This window comes from Staurois parvus, unplaced genomic scaffold (genome assembly GCF_062004578.1).
Source record: "Staurois parvus isolate SC_StPar_1 unplaced genomic scaffold, SC_StPar_1.0 ptg000129l, whole genome shotgun sequence".
NCBI lineage: Eukaryota > Metazoa > Chordata > Amphibia > Anura > Ranidae > Staurois > Staurois parvus.
The window spans coordinates 6,808,645-6,834,043 of record NW_028317925.1 but is presented as its reverse complement, the minus strand read 5'-3'; the positions used below and the strand labels follow the sequence as shown (position 1 = coordinate 6,834,043).

The window sequence follows — 25,399 nt, the reverse complement described above, 5'->3', positions numbered from 1 at the left end:
GAAAATTATGGCAGTAGTGAAGGGGGGCTGGAATCGGAAGAGGAAGATTTCTACTAAATCAGGAGATAGTAGCACAAGGGACATATCACACTGATAGTAATAAACGTCCCTTGTGCTTATCAGTCTACCGCTTCTACTTTCACTGTCTAATCAATCTGTGTATTTAGCCCATCAAAGATGCTCTTCTGGAGACAAATATGAAGCCAAGTTTGGGTAATCCAAGGTAGCTGCATTGCTGGACAAACACGGATCCATTCCTAGTGCCCGCTTTGGAAAGGCACACAACAAAAAGGGAAAAATCTAACCAGCAAGCAACTGCAAAGAAAACTTTTATTAAGTTTTTGTTTTTTTAAGTAAAGCCAACTGGCTGTTTACCAACAAGAAAAAAAAAAAAGGCTGAAAATTGCACTTTTATCAAAAGCAATCTGCAAGAATGCACTAGGCTCAGTCTAGTAATCAGAAGAGTGTAGAAACATTTAGAAAGCCATTTGTGGACATTTCCAAATGAAATATTTCTGAGCTATAAATAACTATGTAATTTTAGTTCTCTTGTCCCGATATAGTTTGGTAATGTTTTACGGTTTACTGGATTTTTTCTATGCAGCCTATATTGGAACCACTAAATAATGCAAGAGCTATTTCCAAGTGAATGGATAGTTGATCCTTGGTGTATCGATTGTCAGAGGCTCTTCACCATCCTGAGGTCTTTAAAGATTAAGACAATATACTCTCCTTTCCGTAGATCACCAAGATATTTTTAATGCCTAACTGACAGCAGAAAACCAAATGTGCTGCATGATCACTTAATTTTCCACATGTGAAGTCTCTTAGGGCTTCCTGCCTTTCTTCCTCAGGGACTGTCCTTCTCCAGAAAATGCAATGAAACGATTAATAGTATCATCCTACATCAAGACAAAAAAAAACGAGTTACAAGCCTGGCACAGTGTAGAGAAAACACTGTTCATAAATACGGTATTAAAATAAACCATGTCATGCCTATCCTAATATCCTATATCTAACCCCTGTGTATTGAGGCTGTTGTAAACTCTTTATTGCTCACACCCTCCTCATGTCACGAATCTCTAGCAATCACAACATAGCAGCTGGGAGAACTCAGACTGGCAATCAAATTTCAAAATGCAAATTCATTTTTTTACAATAGATAAAATGACATTATATATCTTTTCCTGGTTGGCCAGAACTATTTGTTCTCCTACTCGTTGAGGTAAGCTAATGGAAAACTATAGACAATTCCAGACAATGGGTAAATGTGGGATAAGGGAAGCCTTTTTAAGTCCTGACTGGTATTACTTGATGCAGTAATGTGCTCAGCATCTTATTGGGTATGACTTAGAGGCTAGGGGACTACCAGACCCCATCATCCAAGTAGGCCAGTTTATAGTATACATTGAACAATTTACCAAGGTGCAAAAAAAAAAAAGAAAAAAAAAAAAAAAAGGACAGACTGTTGATAAGAAGGCAGACAACTCCAGAGACTTAAGCTGGACATAAATGGGTAGAAGTTTGGCCAGTTCAGCAAGAACCAGTCAAATTTCAATCCATGCCTGATCATTGGAGCAACTTTTGTGAAATAGGCTTGATGGAAATTTTTCTTGATAAGCTGGCTGCAGCTGTTGATCAGTGTATTCTGATTGGAGAGTACCGTTGTCCGAATACAATGTCTCAACAGGGAGGATTGCGCCATTCACCTCACTTGTGTGGATGGAGGAATCTCTATTTTTTTTTTGTTCAGAGAAAGAAATAATACACCTTATGAGGTCTGGATCTTACTCTGTTATCGATATGACTCCTAGAGCAGCCCTTCCCAGGGTTGTACAATGGACTAAACTGTGCAGGATATTCCCTTGTTTATCCTCTCCACACTCCGGGCAAGCTCCCCTTCCCTTCCCTCTATAGGCCGCTTAGGATGATAGGTGGTCTTCCTTTACCCTATTCCTCCGGCACCCAGTTCCCCTGCCCTGGGTGTTGCAGCATTTTCATAAGGTTCATAAAGAACTCTCCTAGAGGCATGAATCCTTTATTGGCAATACAATTCCTCACTTCATCTGTACCTTTTGTTACGAAGGTTTAAAAAAAAAAAAAATCTTTATGAAATATAGGCGACACCTTATGAATTCTACTATGAAGACAGGCAATGTTATCATCCTCATATTGTTACATTATGAGCTTAATTGAGCTGGTGTTTGAACAAAGCCAAGTGGAATAATAACACAATAATAAAAAAAAAAACAAAAAAAACAACACTATAGGAAACACACTTACTTCTTCTACTTTTTTTATCTGTGGCCGTGAGTTCCTGATGAAAGTAATTGTTCCAATCTTGAATTCATAGTTTGGAATTCCTCTGTAACAGGATAGAAGACAATGAATAACAAAGTAAAACTAAATCAGAAAGGGGTGCTCAAGAACCTTTGACAAGACTGTTAGCTCATACCTGACACACAATCAAGACTTAATTATTCATATTATCTATATGGACTATAGGGGAAAAAAAAAAAAAAAAAAAAAAAAATATATAATATAATATATATATATATATATATATATATATAAATAAAATGTATTAATGCACTATATATATTTTCCTATTGTCAGTCTGTGCCATATACTTGCCTCCTTATGTCTCCTGGCTTCAGTGGTGAAGGACTAGGATCAATCCCTTTCTTCTTTCCATCTAATCTATTTCCAGAACCAGAAAATGCCTATATGTGGATAAAAATGAACACAGTAAGTGAGCAGTAAAGCACAGGCTCAACATGGCTTTCCTATGGCACACAGACACTCTAAACCAGTGTTTTTCAACCTTTTTTGTGCAAAGGCACACTTTTTTCATGAAAAAAATCACGAGGCACACCACCATTAGAAAATGTTAAAAAAATTTACCTCTGTGCCTATATTGACTATATATAAAGTAATTCTCTTGAATAGGAATCAAACACAAAGAAATTATTTTATAATTACTTTATTATGAAATAATAAAGAATTTTATAATTGGACCCGGGGGCCGGACCAAGAGTAGATGAATGATGTGTATGTGTCATCCATAGTAAGTATAGTAATATTCCCCCATAGTAAGCATAGTAATTAATCCCCCATATAGTAATTCATCCCCCATAGTAATTCATCCCCCATATAGTAATTCATCCCCCATATAGTAATTCATCCCCCATAGTAATTCATCCCCCCATAGTAATTCATCCCCCATAGTAATTCATCCCCCATAGTAATTCATCCCCCATATAGTAATTCATCCCCCATATAGTAATTCATCCCCCATAGTAATTCATCCCCCATATAGTAATTCATCCCCCATAGTAATTCATCCCCCCTATAGTAATTCATCCCCCATAGTAATTCATCCCCCATAGTAATTCATCCCCCCCATAGTAATTAATCCCCCCCATAGTAATTCATCCCCCATATAGTAATTCATCCCCCATATAGTAATTCATCCCCCATATAGTAATTCATCCCCCATAGTAATTCATCCCCCATAGTAATTCATCCCCCATATAGTAATTCATCCCCCATAGTAATTCATCCCCCATATAGTAATTCATCCCCCATATAGTAATTCATCCCCCATAGTAATTCATCCCCCATATAGTAATTCATCCCCCATAGTAATTCATCCCCCATAGTAATTCATCCCCCATAGTAATTCATCCCCCATATTAATTCATCCCCCATATTAAGTCCCCAAGCCCCCCCTGTGTCAATTCACTTACCTTTGCTCCGCGCGTTCCTCTCGCCGTCTTCCCGCGCCGTTCCGGTGTAGCATGAAAATCTGTCTCCTATGGGGATCTGTCCCCCTCGACGTATCTGCGCATGTGCCAGTTTCAGGCATTAGCAGCCGATCGGCGATCTCCGGCACATGCGCAGATACGTCGAGGGGGACAGATCATCCTGACAGTATCACGCTCCGCGGGACGGATTAAAAGGTCTATGTTACGGATGAAATTGCAGTTTTTCCCACGGCACACCAGACAATATCTCACGGCACACTAGTGTGCCGCGGCACAGTGGTTGAAAAACGCTGCTCTAAACCTCCCTAATGTTGCAAGAAAGCAGGAAGAAGTTCGGCTGTTAGAGGATCATGGTAGTAAAAGCTATCACACTTCTTCAAGCATAATTTATATGCACATAATGTTTCCAGTCTACAACTCTACTTATTCGAGTTATGTAGAAAACCTGCTGGACATTATTTCAGAGTATTTCAGTTTACAATAAAAAAACAATGTATGAACTTCGACATATTATAAAGCATTCTTCTAATAACAAATAAATAGCAAACACATCTCAGTTAATTCTACTTTAAGCCAGTTGTGAAGTTCTGTTTATACTTACAAGAAACACACCATCTAAAAGTGAAAAAGTTTTTCATGCAGTTGTGTGCCTAAAAAAAATCTTATTTTCGGTGTGATCAATCTTTGGGTCTATCGGTGTCTCCTAAGCCATAAGGCTTACCACAAAAACTATTCTCTGAGACCACAATTAATTCTGTGACAGTCTTGGTTTCCTGCCATATAACAAACTTGCATGGCCTTTAATATGTAGCCTGAATGCCAACCATACACATCAGTGTATATTATGTTAAACATTCAGTATAGTAGATAGCAGAGAATGTAGAATTAACCAAATTGCAAAGAACCACTTAGCCTTTTTCCACTTAACACAACCAATGGAATTCCAAAGCCAAACCTGATTTATTCCATAAAGTCAGAACTGCTCTATATGCTCTAATGGCATACAGTACAGAAGAAGGCTGACAGTCTGACATCCTAGCAGGAGTGCCCCTACCATTCTGCTTCAGCCCATGCTTAGAAGGATTTTCTACATACAGGTTGAAAAGGAAAAACCTTTTAAGCTATGTTCCCAATTCATCACTTTAATGACAACCACAGAAGACTCACCCTGAACCCTACATCTGCTACATACTCGCTGTGATCAGGCTCAATGTCCTAGGAGAAAATGAAAGACCATATAAAACACAGCTTCACAGATTTACACATTAAATTGTATCTATGGTCAACATGTAAAATTATATATTCATTTCCACTTTGTATTTCATAAATTTCAAGTCTACTCCTATTAATCGGAATGATCTTCAAGTTTGTAAATGTTACACATAATTTGAATAACAGGTCACGTCTAACTAACATGATCAGTTTATAAGAGAGGGTAGCTGAAACAGACGTTGGAAATGCTACTTATGCAATCTGTTTGAATTTTGCTAAAGTACTGTATGGATTCAGTTTGTTTTAATCTCTTAGTTATGTTGCTGTTATTGTTGATAGCACTATGAAGAATAAAAATCAGAAAAGTGACATATTAGAATGGAATAACAAATAGTAAGGTCATTTGCCTAGGCCATAGTAAAAACACTGTCCACTTTATAAGGAACACAGTTCCTGTCACGTCTGACACAATTTTAAACGCTTGTCTCTAAGCCCAGCTACCACACATTTTTATTGGTTCATTACTATGATGGGAAAGTGAATTGGCCAACAGGAATGTGCAGGGGGTAGATTTAGGTGTGGCAGAAGGATGTAGGAGTTGTGGCGGGTATGTGCAGACACCTCTATATTTTGATCTATGAAACTAATCCAACTGACTCTGTAAAAGGTCAGGAGGTACAGTTGTGATCAAAATATTAGCAGTGTGTTGAAAAAAGTGAATAAAGCTCAAAATCCTTCTAATAGCTTTTATTTCCATACACACAAATGCATTGGGAACACTACACATTCTATTCCAAATCAAAACATGAAGAAAAATATATCAAATTTGTGTTGTTCCTCTGTTGGATTTTTAGACACATATAATACTGCTTCTAGTGTCTTGAGGCGATTATGAATGAAAGAGCCATTGAAATAAAAAATGAAGTGTGATTTTATTCTATCACACAATGGTGTCAAATAAACAATGTAAAGCGTATAATGAACAGTTCCATGTAGATAAAACTATTGTAAAAATGACAAGCGAAAGTTCAAAGAAAAAGTCACCATTATCTGTCATGGCTGTTCTGTCCTTGCCATGTGCGATACTCCATGCTGTCCTTCTCAATGACTTTGTGAAGGAGGAGAAGCCGGATGTGACTAAATTGTAGCTGGAAGTGATCTCAGTATGCACCTGTTGCAGCTTCTCAGACGTGTGTATGCAAGAGTCATATAACGTGTGTGTGTGAGAGAGAGTGTGTGAGTGAGTGTGTGAGTGAGTGTCCCATGTCTGTCGTCTCATGGACTTTTAAGAGGCAAATGTACGTCATAGTTAGTGATCTTAATACCTTCTATGGAAAGTATTACTGCTTAGCAAAGCCATTTCATATAAGGAAAAGATGCTATACATATGATGTTTGATGGACAGGAACATATGTATGCTGATGTACCAATATTATAAGCTAATGGCGTAAATGTATCAATGTTAGAAACGTATACTAAATATACACAGATACCATTAAAATACGCACTGTACTAGTAAGTCCCTTCTAATAACCTTGACATAACTACCAAATACTTTTATGCCTAAATATAGCATACTCAACCTTCAACTGGTATATACTATTTCAGCTTAACTTGTATATCTTTTGGTCTCAGCTATAATTGAAGAATAGTAAATACTACCATTTGTCAAAGACCACTTACACATATTAATATTAATTATGACTAATCATAAAAACCAAATATTTTGCAAGCTTGCCATCAATATAAGTGCCGAATCATAATTTAGATTTAACATCCTCTAAAAAAAATTGAAGAAAAGTGAATATTAGACTGAATATTAGACTGTTCAAAAAATAGCAGTGTTTGTATTCTTCTTTACAAACCGAAACATTCACTATATAAACTGAAAAATGTTTGAAGATTTTGCTTTCCTTTGAATCACTTAATGAATATTTAGTTGTACAAGCACTGTTTCTGAGAACTGCTGTACATCTGTGTTGCATGGAGTCAACCAACTTCTGGCACCTGTGAACAGGTATTCCAGCCCAGGATGATTGGACTACATTCCACAGTTCTTCTCTATTTCTTGGTTTTGCCTCAGAAACTGCATTTTTGATGTCACCCCACAAGTTTTCTATTGGATTAAGATCCGGGGATTGGGCTGGCCACTCCATAACGTCAATCTTGTTGGTCTGGAACCAAGATGTTGCACGTTTACTGGTGTGTTTGGGGTCGTTGTCTTGTTGGAACACCCATTTCAAGGGCATTTCCTCTTCAGCATAAGGCAGCATGACCTCTTCAAGTATTCTGATGTATTCAAACTGATCCATGATCCCTGGTATGCGATAAATAGGCCCAACACCGTAGTATGAGAAACATCCCCATTTCGTGATGCTTGCGCAGCCATGCTTCACTGTCTTCACAGTGTACTGTGGCTTGAATTCAGTGTTTGGCGGTCGTCTGACAAACTGTCTCCGGCCACTAGACCCAAAAAGAACAATCTTACTTTCATCAGTCCACAAAATGTTGCGCCATTTCTCTTTAGGCCAGTCAATGTGCTCTTTGGCAAATTGTAACCTCTTCAGCACGTCTTTTTTTCAACAGTGGGACTTTGCGGGGGCTTCTTGCAGATAGCTTGGCTTCACATAGGCGTCTTCTAATTGTAACAGTACTCACAGGTAACTTTAGACCTTCTTTGATCTTCCTGGAGCAGATTGTTGGCTGAGTCCTTGCCATTTTGGCTATTCTTCTATCCATTCGAATGGTAGTTTTTCGCTTTCTTACACGTCTTTCAGGTTTTGGTTGCCATTTTAAAGCATTTGTGATCATTTTAGCTGAGCAGCCTATCGTTTTCTGCACTTCTTTATATGTTTTCCCCTCTCCGATCAACTTTTTAATCAAGGTACGCTGTTCTTCTGAACAATGTCTGGAAAGACCCATTTTCCTCAGAATTTCAGAGAGAAATGCACTGTAACCAGCATGTACAACATTTGCTGCCTTCCTTCCTGAAATAGGGGCAATAATTGCCACCTTTTTTTCAAAAAATGAATGACCTCACTAATAGAACTCCACACAGCTATTATTTTGAACATGCCCCTTTCAATTAGTGATTCAATTACACAGAATCAGCAGCATGCATGTCATGACTGTTGGGTCTGTTGGATTTCTATTACTCTACTACACCTGCTAGTAAATTACTTGCCATGTAGAAATATCATTTCTATCAAAAACAGTGATTGATCAGGTTAGTGATGTCTGACTGTTATTATTTTGAACACAACTGTATGTTGCTCATTCTATGACAAAACTTTGCCTCTGAACCAAAACTGCTGGGGTTGAGAGGCTGAAATTGGTTGCTAGGTTTTTCTTTATCCAATTAATCAAGAATATGGGGGTTTTATAAACAAACGATTGCAAAGATACAAGGCATTCACAGTTACATCTTTAGCTTCTTTTGATTTAACATGTATTCTGTATCTAGGGCAATCTCAATTTACTGGAAAATTTTAACCGTACAGTTGGCTCTTCCTGTTGTGTTTGCCTTTCTGGCTCCTTGTAACCCAGCGGAGCATCAAAATCCACCTGAAATAAAAATATATTGGTTGTAAATGTATTTACATTAAAAAAAAAAAAATCAAGATCACTCATTGCATCAACATGTGAATTTAGTTTTCTATTCATGTAACACCACTTAACTGCATCACTGACCATAGAATATAAAATCCATGCCACAGCAATGTAGGAGAGATCATTCTAACAAAATAGCTCCAAATAGTTTAGCAGAAAAACAGCACACATAAGAGATACAATAAGGACCAGGTCAAACCACATACAGTCCAGAGCATTTTTTTCTGCATCAAAAATGTATGGAAAGTAGGTTATATGGTTTCCAATGGCATAGTTCACACCAATGCCGCCAGTTCCAGGGCATTCCAGAAAAAAAAAAAAAAAAGAACATGCTGCATTTTTCCTGCATTGGATTGTAAAACTGGAATGTGGTAAAATGCATAAAAAATGCACTGGAACGCATCAAAAACACACTGAACAGTGAAGGAAAAAAAAAAAACAAAAAACAGGAAAAAAGCATCTGAAATGCATCTGGAAACACATCAAAAATGCACCGGAACACATCATAAAACACACTGAACCCCAGTACAGTGAGAAAAAAAAATTGGGAAAAAGAAGAAAAGCATCTGAAATGCATCACAAATGCACATAAAACACGTAAAAATGTGCATGCAGAAATACATCCAAAATGGATCTGGAGTGCGCTTTTGTGATGTGAACTGGCCATACAATGAATACAGTTGAGATACAACATGCAAAGATTTTTTTAAAGCTGAATTCCGCCCTTCCTTTTAGTCTTGCACAGTTGTACAGGCTTCTTTCCTGCACTGAAATTACTTACTCTGATTTCACCGTACACTGAGATTCTGACAATGTGCATTAGAAGCATCAGTACAAAAGAGAGACTAACTAATCAATTTCCTGGATTTCTTCAATTCTGGCAAACCAGTGTGATTTTGTAGGGGGCAATGTTTGTTTTTGCGGTGCTGATGCGCAGGCTTTTGCTGCAATAAAGTGATATTAAAGCTTCCAATTTTCTTTTTAAATTTAAATAACAAACGTTATACTTGCCTGCTCTGTGCAATGGTTTTGCATAGAGCAACCCCCATCCATCTCTTCTCAGGTTTCCCGCTGGCGCTCTCGGCTCTTCTTCTTTATGTACCACCATAGAAAGCTGCTTCCTATGATGGCACATGTGCAGGCTTGCTCTCTCGTCATAAGATTTGATTGACAGGAGTGGGATCCAATAAATCAATCTGCCCAGTGAAAAGGGACAAAGCCAGGAGAGCTGCTGCTGTTGTGCACCTCGCTGGATCGAGATCAGGCTCCTGCAAGTTTAAAGGAGCTGGGGGGGATCCTCAGATCGCAACAGAAGGTTTTTATTTTACCTTAATGCATACAATGCATTAAGGTAAAAAAACGCTTAAGGCTTTAGAACCACTATAAGGAGGTGTTTCAGCAGAGTTTTTGTATTGATAGATAACAGGGTTACATGTAATAAGTAGGCTGCAGGATTTCGTTTAAGAAACACATTTGTAGGAGTTTTAATTGTTCATTCTAACATGTCCCAGAAGTCCCTATGTTTTGGACATTCCTAGTAAACATGCAATAAAGTGCCTTCTGACTCCAAACAGTGTCAGCATTCATTAGAAGTTTGTGGGAACATATGTTGGAGGATCACTGGGGTCCTCTACCACCTAGTTAAGAGTCTGTAGCCCCCTTCTTGGTACTTGCAGGTTATTGAAGATTTATGTGCGAAGCGTATTATCTTCTGAATGTATTATTACATGCAACCAGCAAAAGTATCTGAATTTGAACAAAGTTTAACAGTTCATGTATATTTCAATGGTGTATTTAGCGGCCTGTCTAGCTTAACCGCCTCCTGCCCACCATATAGTAATATGACGGATGCAAGGTGGTTCTCTTGTTCTAGGAGGACGTCATATGACGTCCTCCCATTCTAACCGCTCATGCGTGGCTCCTGGAGTGCGCAGCACGGCGATCGGCGGTGTGCTGTGTCCCTCGGACACAGTGGATCACCGATCCACGGAAAGAGACGAAGATGTCGGCTCAGTCATGTGATCGGCTGTGTCCAATCACAGCTGATCGCATGTAAATAGGGAAATGCCGGTTATCGGCATTTCTCTCCTCACGAGCTGTCACGCTGACAGCTCGAGAGGAGAGCCGGTAATCGGCATTCCTCGGAGGGGACATGTACACTGATCATCAGAGCACAGATGATCAGTGTGCCCCGATGATCTGTGTAGCCCCAGCAGCGCCACCTGTCAGTGTCCATCAGTGCCAGCTCTCAGTGCTCATTCATGCCACCTGCCAGTGCCACATATCAGTGCCCATCTGAGCTGCCTTTCAGTGTCACCTATCAATGCCAGTCAGTGCCGCCTATCAGTGCCGCCTATCAGTGCCCGTCGGTGCCGCCTATCAGTGCCGCCTATCAGTGCCGCCTGTCAATGCCCATCAGTGCCACCTATCAGTGTCCATCAGTGCAGCCTAACAGTGCCGCCTCATTAGCGCACATCAGTGAAGGAGAAAAATCACTTATTTACAAAATATTATAACAAAAACTAAGAAAAAACTTTTTTTTTTCAAAATTTTCAGTGGTTTTTTTATCCATTCTGACAAGAAAAAAAAAAAAAAAAAAAACAGAGGTGATTAAATACCACCAAAATAAAGCTCTGTCACAAAAAAATGATAAAAATTTCATATGGGTACAGTGTTGCATGACCGCGCAATTGTCATTCAAAGTGCAACAGCGCTGAAAGCTGGAAATTGGCCTGGGCAGGAAGGGGGTGACAGTGCCCTGTAGGCTAGTGGTTAAAGCCCTGCAGTTGATATTCTTCATGTACTAAGTGTTCCCAGGTCTATTTTAGGGCATATAACAATGTTATCTGTAAAGATTATTTTTACTAAATCTTAAACTTACATTCATGTCACACTCAATAATGGATACTGCTTTGTCTGGTTTTGTTTCCATGACCCGAAGTTCATAAATCTGAAAGCAGAACCATTTTTTTTTTTTGTTAGAAACAGACACAGAAATAGGATACAATGCGTACATTTTGTCTAAAATTACAAAAAGGTCCACCCTAAAAATGTGGAAAAAAAAAAAAAAATCAAATTTTCCCTGAATTTTACATAGGTACCACGACACTACTGAAAAGACAACTTCATATCTTAATCAATTTCTACTGCTGCATTTCAGCAATATAATAATATAATGAAAATGTGTATGGGTATTTTTTTTTATTATTAGATTACTTTACAGATTATAACCTGACCTAAAATGGCAAAAATGTTTGTATGGTGAAAAGTGCTTAAGTATAGACTTCCAAAGATGCCAGAAAGAAACTGGGTTAGTCTTTTAACCCAGTTTCAGCCCTCAGATACTCAGCCCTGGCTGCACACATGCCTTTGGCTTCTCTCCAAATCAAGATTAAGCAGAAAGTAGTACTAGGATAGAGGGTGCTTCATCACCTGGAGAAATGTCATAGACACCAGGAAACAGGAATGGGCATAAGGTCTTCCAGATGCCACAGTGTGCCTGCACTTTAGCATTTTACCAAACACTTTTTTTTAAGCCAGGTCAGGTTCTTGTTAAATAATATCTATGTAAAAATGAGCCAATATTTATGTGAGAAAGAATATATTTGTCAGTTTCAAGGTCATTATCACTGTTTGGATTATAGTGAGAAATTCCATCTCAAACTATTGACCTTTGGGTTGTTGGAATCTTTAGCAGTGCTCAGCTGGAATGAGACACCCAATCAGAAATACACCAAAATAACAGGTGGCAAAACACTCTACTCCTAAGAGGACTATGAAACCGCTCCAGACGCAGTACCCAATTCCTGATGATTAGGTTATACAGAGAACTCCGGAATAGCATCATCCCCTACAAAAGGTAATTGCAGAAGGATCTTTAATTTTACATCTGCAGACAGTCTAGGGGAGGTCAGGGCCATCCAGCGATTGACAGCAAAAGGACACACACGTGCTGAACCCTCACATCTTGATGTCACCAAATAATGAGGTCCAGTAGGCAAAGACTTGTCACAATGAGGATCAGTGTGGTCATCAGGATACCCTCAGCACTGCCCATGGGAGAATTCCAAAACCTTTCCAGAGGTGAAGATAGAACTTAGGAGATGTCCAATGGTCTGGTCAGTACAATGACTTACAGAAGGTTCTTCATATAAGGCAGGAACAGTCCAGTTAAGTGAACTAAATGAAAGCCCTGGGTGTGGAGACACACCAGACAGAGAAGCATTTGCAGGAAAACAGGAAAGTACCATCCTGTCTCCAGTCAAAAATTCCAAAGTAGTGCCTGGGACTTCTTGACCCAAAGGCATCATCTGGATGTCTTTCCTTGAGGCCAGACACCCCGACACTGAAGCAGAGGATAAAGGTGAGAGAGCCAAAAGAGAAAAGAATACCATGGTAGCACGGCAATCCCAAGACACCCCACAAGCCCTAAATGGAGATTGAGAAAGAAGTGATTTACTTGATAGATAAGAAAGAGAGCAAAGTTCTACCAGAAGGAGACCTCCTTAGTGAGAGCCAAATCACATTGGCCTATGGTGAACCAAAATAACCAGTGTTAGACTAAAGAGGGGCCATTCCCAAGCGAGGCCCAGCAGAAAGATTTGGACTTAACAGGGAGAAGGTGTCTAAAGATAGACCCCACCCCCCTTTGAAGAGTGGGGGAAGGGGGAGCACCACTCTTGAAGCTAAGTTCTTATCAGTGGAGGAACCTGAGGTCCCAGACTGCCAGGAATAGTACTGGGCAAAAAACACCCTTAGGAACAGCCCCATCAAAAGACTGATCAGGGACAGCTAAACAAGAGGCTACTGTCCAGCTGGAAGACTTCTAGCTGCTAGCCCTCTGATATGAGTGAGAAGCAGGATCTAAATGTCTACGTACAACTGCAGAAGATGGAGTAAGTTGGGGTTCTTCTGACCCTTCCACTGACCTCCTTGCTTTGATGCAGGATCATGTCCCAGCTATTGGTGGCATTGCTAATGACTGTAAATCTCAGGGCAAGTGAGCGCTTAAAATAGATTATAAAATCAATAAATGAATAAATGAAAATGAGACAATAGCAGCTGAACACCAAAAAAGGTACCGTATAAACCTTCAAAATAATCAGAATACATAAAAAGGGGGGAGGTGCAGCGCTAACTAAATAAATACACATTTATATAAACCAATGTAAAGGTGCTGTTAAAGTGCAAAAAGGTGACTATAAATAATGAGTATAGTCCATAACGTGGTCAAAACCCAAGAGAGTCTTCAAAGAACTCCAATGCCTGGATTCGTGGATGAGGTGATAAAAGGTATAAAGATTGCGCACTCACCAGATACGCAATCCAAATGCGCATTCAAAACAGATAATCCTAGGGTCCTCATACGGATCTGGTCAGATCTGGTCACAAAAGCCCCTCGCCACTTGATAGTGTTGCCACACATAGAAGAAAAAAGGCCGCTCTGCAGACGTAAAAGGCTCCCACCTCCTCTACTGCCGTGTCCAGCAACCTCCCTGATCTCCTTCAGACCGCAGGGAACGTCTTATCTTTATTCCAGATCACTTCCTGTCTGTTCCTGACATCACTTCCTGTCTGTTCCTAACAGACAGGAAGTGATGTCGGGAACAGACAGGAAGTGATCTGGAATAAAGATAAGACGTTCCCTGCGGTCTGAAGGAGATCAGGGAGGTTGCTGGACACGGCAGTAGAGGAGGTGGGAGCCTTTTACGTCTGCAGAGCGGCCTTTTTTCTTCTATGTGTGGCAACACTATCAAGTGGCGAGGGGCTTTTGTGACCAGATCTGACCAGATCCGTATGAGGACCCTAGGATTATCTGTTTTGAATGCGCATTTGGATTGCGTATCTGGTGAGTGCGCAATCTTTATACCTTTATCACCTCATCCACGAATCCAGGCATTGGAGTTCTTTGAAGACTCTCTTGGGTTTTGACCACGTTATGGACTATACTCATTATTTATAGTCACCTTTTTGCACTTTAACAGCACCTTTACATTGGTTTATATAAATGTGTATTTATTTAGTTAGCGCTGCACCTCCCCCCTTTTTATGTATTCTGATTGCTAATGACTAAATCTAGAGTAGGTTCAATGAAACAACATTCCTCCATGAGCAACCAAGTCAGATGTTCCTTCGACATATCACTGGCACCCGAAGCACATAGCAATAGTGCCCTGTGTGTTTGTATGGCTATCGTCGCTATGAAAGGCATACGTTTTTATGCTCGTAACAAGCCACCATGACGTAGGCACAAAGTTTCAGGCTCTCATTCCAATTGCCCAGTCACCTGAGGGCATTCTGTAAAGATGGAGGGAATCCCCCTTAAAGAAGTATATCCATTCTGACAAGGCTCATCAGATTAGGGTCACTTCAAAAACTAGACAGAGAGCCACTCCAGTCAACTCAAACTAGGATATGGGGAGGGAGTTAACCAGTCTGTCAGCAAAATCCTAAATGGTGAAAGCACCTCTAGCCTGATCCCGATGCATCTACGGTGGGAAGAGATCACAGACTTATGAGCTCCCTCTCAAAAGCAAAGAACTGTGATACACTGTCGGGAGGGGCCCAGAACCCTTCTGAGTGTTTCCAGTTCTCACAGAAGAATGACTTAAACAGTGGTTGTAGTGGGAAGGCCTTGGCAGATGAAGGAGCTAACCCCCACTGCAGTGAGGTAGCTCCCAGTGCTTCAGCCCAACTGATCTTGTTTCACCATTTTTCTCAATGTTGCAATGGTGCTAATTGTATGTAAATCCTTGAATGACAAAAGGCGTTTATTGGATTGACGTAGAAATGTTATAGCGTAGATGATTGCTGTTTGTTTCTTCTTCTACGAAAACAGTACACATTACACATAAATCGTTCGTTCTGTTCACGTACGAGAAAAAGTTTGGAGTTTGTTTCTTCTGAAATTTTGGAAGGTCTGAATTGAATGTCGAAAGTGGTGTACAAACTATTCGAAAATCGAATGCTCGTTCCTCATACGGAATTTTTCTTATGATTTTCTCGTAGTGTGTACCCAGCTTTACTCACCGAGTCTTCAGAGACAGGGTCACACCTGGGGTGGTGTCACAGCTCTGGACCCGGAAAGCTCTCTGCAGCTAACTAACATAGTACATGCTGGAAAGCACCAATTGCAGAGCCCGATGCCTAAAGAACACATCTCAAGGTAGACCACATGTCTAGTCCAGTGAGGTCCAGGTACAGTCTCCACAGCCAGTGCTGAATAGCTGCCAATCCAGACAGCTGCTAGAGGCCAGCTTAAGCAGCATCATAGCAAGGAGTCTTGGCTGAAGTTACTGAGGAAAAAAACATCAGCGGTGTCAACAAATGCTTGATTGAAATCACAAAGGGTAAAAGGCTAGCAAATAAGTCAGTTTAACTTTTTTAGTGGAGCAGAAAAAAATAAATATATATTACATGTTGAAATGCGTTATTACAAAATATATGAAAAATATTTTTAAAAATGCATTTCAAATATACTGTATGTCTTTAAAAATACAAATCTAGATTTTTTTTATATATATATATATATATATATATATATATATATATATATAAATAATTTATTTAAATATATTGAATATGGCCAAAATTGTAGCATTTCAAATATATGGCAATATATTTTTAAAATATATTTCAGATATATTTTTCCTCCATATGGGTGATGTCTAGATTGTGAAGCTAAATTATGAAATCTAAAGCAAAGCAAAATCAAGGAGCTGCCCTGAAAACAAGTCAAGTAACAGTTCACTCTCCCACTGCAAATAAAACATGTCTGCATTTTAGGCCCAAATACCATCTATTTTGTTTGACAAATCAGGCCTTCCACTGTGAACTGCTATGCTCAATGATATACAGACACTGAAACATGTCTATATACCACAATTTTCATCATAACAGATTAGGGCAAACGGATCCTTTCTAAAGTATCTGTGGTAAATTCAGTCATAAAATTGAAAAATACAGCTTCCCAGCTACATATAAAATCTTTTTTTATTTACCAAGCAATGCTCATAAAAACCCTCTTTTTAGAGTAAAAGCCCCCACAGATGGCTCAAACTGTAAAAAGTCTTTTTTATAATTAACTGATCTGGTAGGAAAATTATTGGCTGAACAGACAGACAGACACAGGTGCCTGAATACAATATCCAGCAGTGGAGATTTCTCCAGCAATGCTGTTAGCGTGGATGTTGGAATCAATCGATTGGGCCATGTATGGTAGCCTTTACTCGGTAAAGCAGCACAGACAGGACAGTAACAAATACTATCTAGTCTTAGCTCAGTAACTATATTGGCAGATCCCGATTGCTTACTGCACATTGTTCTTTGCTAAGATATAGGATAAAGGAATTTCTATTCATCCATTCCATTCATGCAAGATTGTGTGTATACATTCCACAGATGTCAGTGGATTACTACCTTCTCATTGTAATTTATAGCGATTACATCTCCAGTCGTAAGACAGGCAAAATTTCTCAGAGCATTCTCCAATCTTAACATGAAGTCAAGGTACATCACAGAGAACTATATAATCAAAAACTTTGCCCTTACCTATAATCACAAACTTGAAAAAAGTAAATAAAAATAAGTATCTGCAGCACTCAAAAATGATCATAGATTATTAATAAAACTAAGTATCACTGAAGCATTCAAATCACTAGGGATATACTATTTTGGGAAAAAGTGGAAACAATAGCAATGAAATATTAATGCAATAAATCAGTCCTTCTAAATAAACATGAAAGTCCTTTGTGCAAAAATTACAAAATTCCAAGCATATACAGTGGATATAAAAAGTCTACACACCCCTGTTAAAATGCCAGGTTTCTGTGATGTAAAAAAATGAGAGAAATAATTTCAGAACTTTTTCCACCTTTAATGTAACCTATAAACTGTACAACTCAGTTATAAGAGGGTTTGCACCACATTATTTTAATTTTTTTGTTTACTCCCCCCCAAAAAAGATTTCAGTTTGTTTTTCAATTGAGTTGTACAGTTTATAGGTCACATTAAAAGTGGAAAAAGTTCTGAAATGATTTATCTTTGTCTCATTTTTTTTACATCACAGAAACCAAACATTTTAACAGGGGTGTGTAGACTTTTTATATCCACTGTATGTGCATGGATTTGAACTTTTGCACATATATTCTTGGAATTTTGAACAAAGGACTTTCATGTCAGCAAATCCAAGCAGCATATAAAAAAGGTTCAGGCAGTACTAGAGCTGCATTAGCATTCAGATATGATGCGCTATACCAGGGTTTCTCAATTAGCGTTCCTTCAAAGATTGCTAGGGGTTCCTTGAACTATTAGTGATTTCTGCCTCTTAGATAAGTTCCCACTGACACCAGTGATCTTTTTTGCGATCTGTAAGAGAGTAACTTTTTCAAAGACCACAAGTTTAAGGAGCATTCTTCCCACTGACCATCACATTAATGTATCAGGAGCTGTAGATATATTAATTTTTAGCAGGGATTCCCTGAGACCAGAAAGTTATTTCAAGGGTTCCTCTGTGTTGAGAAAGGATGCTCTATATCATGATCATTCAGCTACAACAATACTCTACAGCAGGAGGCATTGCTGGGAGGGTAGGAGCCAGAAGCAGCTGAGAAACATTTGTTGTACAAAACCTTACATAAAATCATGCATATAATATATCTGAATTGATCTGTTTTTACAAAAATGCTTTTTAGTAGTAGGTAGCTCACATGCAATGCATTATTATGACAATCTTGCAACCCATGTGGTTATAGTAAAAGGATACACAGCTTTGGGGTTTGTGATATCGAGGAAATCAGGACTTTGTGGCTGGAATTTAGAGTATGTGGCCACCTGAAGATTGACACTTTCCACTTGTACCAGACCTCCCTCTTCTAATAGTAAATTCTGCATCATCTGAAAGGTAAGCAAATAAATACAGTTGCATTTACTTTAATCATTGGGTTTTTTATGTGAACAAAATGCCAAACAGCACGGTGTGCTTTGTACGAAGACATGTCAATACACAGTTATTAACAACCAGCTAGATGTGGTGAATGACATTAATCCTAATGCTGCTTAATATTTAACCAACTGTGATCAGATGTTGATCAGATAAAATGACAGATGTCATTGCATAAAGACTGTAACTATATCAAAATGCCATAATGCTATGCTATAGCTGCTTCAACTGCTGCCTGAAAATCTCAATAAGATCGGGCAACAAATAGTTGTAATACTATCACCCCAACAAATCATTTTCAGGAGCAGGTCAGTAATGTTAGCTTCCATATTTCTTGCTTGGCAGATTACCCTTAAGTGTATACACACACACCATAACAGTGAAACACTACGCATACAACTAAATTACACAGTTGAAACGCAGATACGGTTACTGCTTGAAAAAGGATTTGTAATTCTGCACAGTCAGTCTTGTGATTTACACTAATTTCTACATTGCCCAGCCAGACAGGGTTCTGATCAAACAATTCATCTTCCTGGTTAAGCAATTCAGTTTACTATTCCATCTCTCTGGTTTTAGGCTCGTCATTGGATAGTGAATCAGCATGATCACCTCTATTCAGTAAGCAGGGAGGTCACCTAGGAAGCAGTCATGCTAAACCAGAAAGTAGCAGAGTGATCTTACTAGCTGGCAGAAGTGGGAAGATCATCAAAAAGGCTGCTCAAAACTAAAATGGACGTGTGTAAACCATCTATTTATCAGTCCTTGACACTGTACATTTTCTATTTACCATTATGTATTTTCTGTGAAGTTGATGTGTCATATATTTATTTTCTGGTATGTACCCTATTAGCTTCATTCAGCTCACATTAATCATGCAATAGTGAATGCAAAAAAGATAGTTTTTAATTACATTTTTTGTACATTAACATGAATGCGTTTCCTACTGAAACTAAGAAGCATCATGTATCAAAAGTGGCACACGGAAAACACACAAAAACTGAATATTTATGCTAAGGTTAGTCGTACTTTTGTTAAAGTGAGAGGCTCAAATTAAGTAATTATACTAAATTCTTCATGATCAAGCTGTACCTTACATGTGAAGTAAACAGTTTTAGCGCTTACATGGATCTCAGTCTGTTTCTAATATGCCACAGCTCCTGAATCATGCCTGCTCCTAGTCTCCAAATGGGGAAAATATTCTGTTTTACTGGCTTGCACTCATAAGCAGAACACAAACCCGACCTCACTGTCTTCTAGCAAGCAACTAAAAGCACAAATGATGGCTTCAAAATTCACATAATGTCAAAAGGACCAGGACGTATACAAGCTGTCCATCATTATTATCAAGAATTTACTGTATCCACTATAATTATTTTAATTCTTCTTGTTGTAATAAAAACAGAAAAATAAGGCAGTTTTATAAAGTATCATGGCTGAAGAATAAAGTGCACCTTCCACGAAAAGCATTTCTTCCCTTCTGCCTCCTATGCCTTGCCTAGGCAAAGATGACATATATCCAACCACCCAATGCCTCCTGGGATATCTAAGTGTTGCAGTATTTCAGCAGATCCCATGCATGCACAGATATGCCACGCATCTCTGCAATTTATGGGACCTCGCAGAGACCTGCGGCTTGTCTGTGGATGTGCAGGGGATGCTGAGCATGCACAGGCACGTCACAGGTCCCGGAAGAGGACCCTGGCGTGTCTCATTTAATCTTGTTTCAATATACCATTGCAGAAGCAGATCAGTAAACGAGAACTGCAAGGAAAACAATGCTGGACTCTATGGACTAGTGTGACTATGTTTTTTAACTTTTATACAGGGACAGTTATTAGAGATTTGAAATGTAATTTTAGCTAGGTAGGGTGTTAAATTTAGAAGGTTGAATTTAGGAGCCAGTAGAAATTTAAAGGAGCAATATAAACTTTGCTTCCATTTACAACAGAAGAGGTTGGCACTGACTATTTTGCGCCTAAGATTAATTCAGCCTTATTTAGTACAAAATATGTAACCCTTGTGCATATAGCCCCCATACTGCTCCAAGCTGAATTGTATGCAGCTGTCAAGTACTCCTCAGTAGGTAAAATGGCCCTTCAAAGAGAAAAAAATGCCAATATGTCTGTAGAATCTCCTATAACCTAAACACTGCAGTTAGCATTACCGGAAGATAGATGCAGATCAAAACAAATGCTTCGCTGAGCACTCATTAGTATTCAGCATCTTGGCTCAATTGGGTCCAAAATTTGGACACCTCTAAGCAGATGCAAGGAATCCACACTGGGTGGCTTAACTATATACCAAACTTTACATGCCTATAGCTATATAAGTATGTAATTCGTCCTGAAACTGGTTGCTGTAAAATGTGTCTTTATAAAGATACTTCAAATAAATTTGTAATCTCTACTTACCCAGTGCGGGAGGTAGCAAATCCCTTCATCTGCTACAAACTCAAGAACACCACAATGTGTCATTCTGTCTGAATTCTTATTTGTTAACTTGAAAAGCATTGGGTATGTGATGTTTAATCTGCCTGTAGACAAATCAGATCACATATGAGCAGTTTCCGATTACTATTCATTAGTAACATAAAAAAATGGTTCTTTTACAAACTCCAGAAGAAAAAGCGGTTTTGAATATTAACACAAAATAACACATGTATACTTACTTAGCTGATCCAATGCAGATGGAGGCATTATAACTGAAAAAGACAAAAGTTACACTTAAAATCATAAATCTGAAATTCTTCTACCTGTGAAGCATGCAATTTGACACAAAATGTACTTATTTAATTAATGCTGAAAACAGGCAAAAAAAAAAAAAACTCTTAAGAAACATAAGTGAAACCTGCTCCTTTTAATAACCACTAAGTCTGTACAAACCAAAAGAATAATACCTACACTATTGTTAACTGAAAAATGTTAAACAAAAAAAGTAAATTAAAAACAAGACCTCTTTGCATACCAACACCGTATGTTGTATGGGATCCCTAATGAGATTGAATATATATGGAATATAGGGGTGACTCTTATGAAGTCAAGGATATCACAGAGGGATAAAATCAATGTTATTTATGCATGGTTTTTACTGCTTTGTTAATAAAATTTGTAAAATTAATTTTAGTCTGTCATCTGAGTGCACCTTACATACATACTGTATATACATGTGGATGTGGGGACCCCATATACAATGAATGCTGTGATACATGAACTGATACAATGTGATATGACATACAGGTGTACCTCGCTTTACGAACACCTCAGTTAACATAATTTTCAGTTTACGAATGAAAATCCATTGAAAAATAATGCCTCGGCTTACAAATTTTTTTCGTAATACGAAGTGTATGTTGGTGCCGATTTTTAAATGCAATTACTAAAAGTAAACATTGCTTCTTTTAACTTGGGGGAAATAAACGGAAAGGAAACTTTTTCTTTTTAGCTGGGGGGAAAGTGACAGCTGATTCTCTGAGCTACAGTGAAGAAAAAAAAAAATCCAGTAATTACATTTAAAAACCAGCACTGAGCTATAGTGACAGCAACTTTTTTTTTAAAGTTTTTTCTGACCTTCGGAACAGATTAATTGGTTTTCAATGCATTCCTATGGGAAACTGCATTTCGGTTTATGAATTTTTCGCAATACGAAGCGTCCTGGAGAACGCATTAAATTCTTAAACCGAGGAACACCTGTATATGGAATATAGCAGTGCCCCACTAAAGTCAGGGATTGCATAAAGGGATAAAATCAATTTTATGAAATATTATTTATGCATGGCTTTTATTGGTTTGTTCATAAACCCTGCAAAATTAATTTTACTGTCATCTGTGAGCACCTTAAAGAGATTCTTCAGTCTCCCCTCCGAAAAAAAAGGAAATAAAATAAATGTTTTCAGCTACAAAAGCTGTAGCGGTTTACTTTTAATAAAAGGACATTTGCCTGTTAAATGATCCAGCGCTGTCCTCACCCAGGCCGGTTCTTCGCCACCCTAGGGGATCCGACCGGAATTGGGAGCAGGTACCTGTCAAAATCATGTACCCGCCATCTCCCCCCCCCCCCCAAAAAAAAGGATCCAAAAGTGAAGAGGGGGGAAGAGGAGGCAGAAAAGCAGATCTTCTTTAACCACTTTAATACTGAACACTTTAACCCCCTTCATGCCCAGGGCAATTTTCAGCTTTCAGTGCTGTCACATTTTGAATGACAATTACTTAGTCATGCAATACTGTACTCACTATACATTTTTAACATTTTTTTTCACACAAATAGAGCTTTCTTTTGGTGGTATTTAGTCACCACTGGGGATCTTTTTTTGCCAAACAAAAAAAGACAGGAAATTCTGAAAAAAATGTGTTATTAGTTTCTGTTAAAAACTTTGGCAAATAGGTAATTTTTCTTCTTCACTGACGTGCACTAATGAGGCTGCATTGATGGGCACTGATGAGGCAGAATTGATCATTTGTGCCCTGATTATCAGTGGAAATGCTGTGCTCACTGTTTCCTGACAATGAAATGACAATTACTTACTTCATGCAATACTATACTCAAATTAAATTTCTATCATTTTTTCACACAAATAGAGCTTTTTTTGGTGGTATTTAAAGCGGTAGTAAACTGCAGGAAAATAATAAAAAAAAGTCCCCTGCAAGGTAATGTCATAATATGCTAGTATGCATTGCATACTAGCACATTATGTAGGACTTACCTTAAAATTAAGCCCTCCAGCGGTGCACTGTCACTGCTGCAGAGGCTTCCAACTTCACTCAATATTCCTTCCTGGTTCACGAGCTGCAGCTGCCTGACAGGTCGGGCCGTAATGATGTCACTCCCACGCATGTGTGCGGGAGTCCCACACCACGGCAGAGTAGTCTGAAGGAGTACGGCACGGGTATGCTGTTCCTTCAGAGTGCATGCGCCAGCTCTAAAAAAAAAAAGAGAATATCTCCTAAACTATGCACGTTTAGTAGATATTCATTTTACCTACAGGTAAGCTTTATTATAAGCTTACCCCTAGGTAAAAGTTAAAAAAAAGGCATTTACTGCCACTTTAAGAATCACTGGGGTTTTCTTTTTTGCTAAATAAAACAAAAAAAGATTGAAAATTCTGAAAATAAAAATGTGTTATTAGTTTCTGTTATGAACTTTTGCAAATAAGTGATTTTTCTTCTTCACTGATGTACACTAATGAGGCTGCACTGACGGGCACTAATGAGGCTGCACTGATAATCAGGTCACTATTGATCAGCACCCTGATTATCAGTGCAAATGTTGTACTCAATGTTTCCTGACAGATTGGCTCTCTTTTTCTCACACACTGTCTCTGTGTGAGGAAAGCAGAGCTGATAAAAGCCAATAACCAGCAAAGGCTGTTTACATTGCGACAGCTGTGATTGGACACAGCTGATCACATGGTAAAGGGCCGCTGTGATTGCCCCATTACCTTGATCTGTGTTCAAAGCACAAAACATTCACATAGTGTGCCCTGGGGGGGGTGCGCGGGAGGATGTCCTCCCAGAACTGAAGGCCAGCGCTGTAGCTGTCTACCAGCTATAGGCAGAAAGTGTTTAATAAATCATAGTGCCTCTGGAGCAATATGTCTATATATATATATATATATATATATATATTTATACACATATACATACACACACACGTACAGTATACATACGTACAGAATGTGGGGTTTCAATATCAGCCACTCTACTGCCTTTTTAAATCCATGTGTATATGTGTGGCTGAGGGCAGGGAATGCCCTGGCCGCTTATGGCTGGAACATACAGGTGACAGCGTCCTTATGGGCTTTCACACATACTTTGGATCCAAATCAGACCACATTAGGGCCCATCACTTGGAGACAATGAAATATTGTCTCCAAAAGAGGCAGGACGCACAATCTCAGTAGCCCACTTAATAATGAGGTGGTGCAGTTCACAAGACTACGCTGGTGCACTAAAACACCATAGGGGAAAGTTCAGACAGATGCCGTATTGCCAATACCAGTGAGCACTAGACTGAAAAAATAATAGTGCCAAATTCATATTTTCAAAAACAGGATTGGATATTGGCACTCTGGGCATGAATGATTAGAGGGCTTCCAACTTTTACTCACTGCTGATGACTTGCATAGCTACATAGTTAGTCTGGCTGAAAAAGACAAAAGTCCATCCAATTCAACTTACTCTTCCCCCCTTTCTCCACATCTGAGCGGTCATTTGGCCCAGCCAGCATGGACACGGAGTAGCAGCGGTACTGAGTGGAGAAGCGGTTCTGGAAAACCCTGGGTATAGGGTGGTCAAACATATTGAAAGAAAACTGAAAGAGAAAGAAAGCAGAATGTTAGCTGTGCGCCTGTGGACGAGGTCTGGGCACATCACACCACACATTGAAGGATTGCATCTATGGGACAGCTTGGTCAGCAGGACAGGTTGAGTTGGGGCAGGAAGTGCTGAATACGCTTCATGGCAGGTCACTCCTGAAACCTGAACTGTCTGAGAGCACAGCTCACACCGCAGAGGGCTCAGCCCCACAGGTGTCTCCCTCATACACAGGACCCCTATCACCCCATTATTTGATATCACCCCCAACAACATCTACTTCATGAAAGTTCCATTCCTAGGAAACCTCTGCTAGGGTCATAGACGACTGGGCAATCCTATGGCCTGCTGTCGGCCCCCAGCAGTGTGCTTTCCCCGGTACATCTTACCATGATGCTGCCGGTTTAGGGACTTCACAACAATATCGCACTGAGTCACTCGCTTCAGCCGGAAGCGTCTCTATTGAAGCCAAATGTACACACAGCACGGCGCAGCTGCAGAACACAAAGCCTTGCACAGCCACACTGCAACTACCGGCAGCACTTGCGGCTTGTCCGGAA

The 25,399-nt window shown here is 39.2% G+C and overlaps 1 protein-coding gene across 1 annotated transcript; it reads right to left on the bottom strand.

Moving 5' to 3' along the window:
• Positions 1–312: 312 nt before the first annotated feature.
• UFD1 (ubiquitin recognition factor in ER associated degradation 1) lies at positions 313–25,385 on the bottom strand. Its single transcript, XM_089672492.1, has 12 exons — positions 25,229–25,385; positions 24,705–24,837; positions 21,200–21,232; positions 20,943–21,064; positions 18,352–18,482; positions 17,007–17,079; positions 11,470–11,538; positions 8,478–8,543; positions 4,935–4,982; positions 2,635–2,723; positions 2,284–2,365; positions 313–902 (listed from the first exon to the last, which is right to left on the bottom strand). The coding sequence occupies exons 1-12, from the start codon at positions 25,229–25,231 to the stop codon at positions 828–830; spliced, it is 924 nt and encodes a 307-aa protein (XP_089528618.1). The 5' UTR covers positions 25,232–25,385; the 3' UTR covers positions 313–827.
• Between the last annotated feature and the right edge of the window lie 14 nt (positions 25,386–25,399).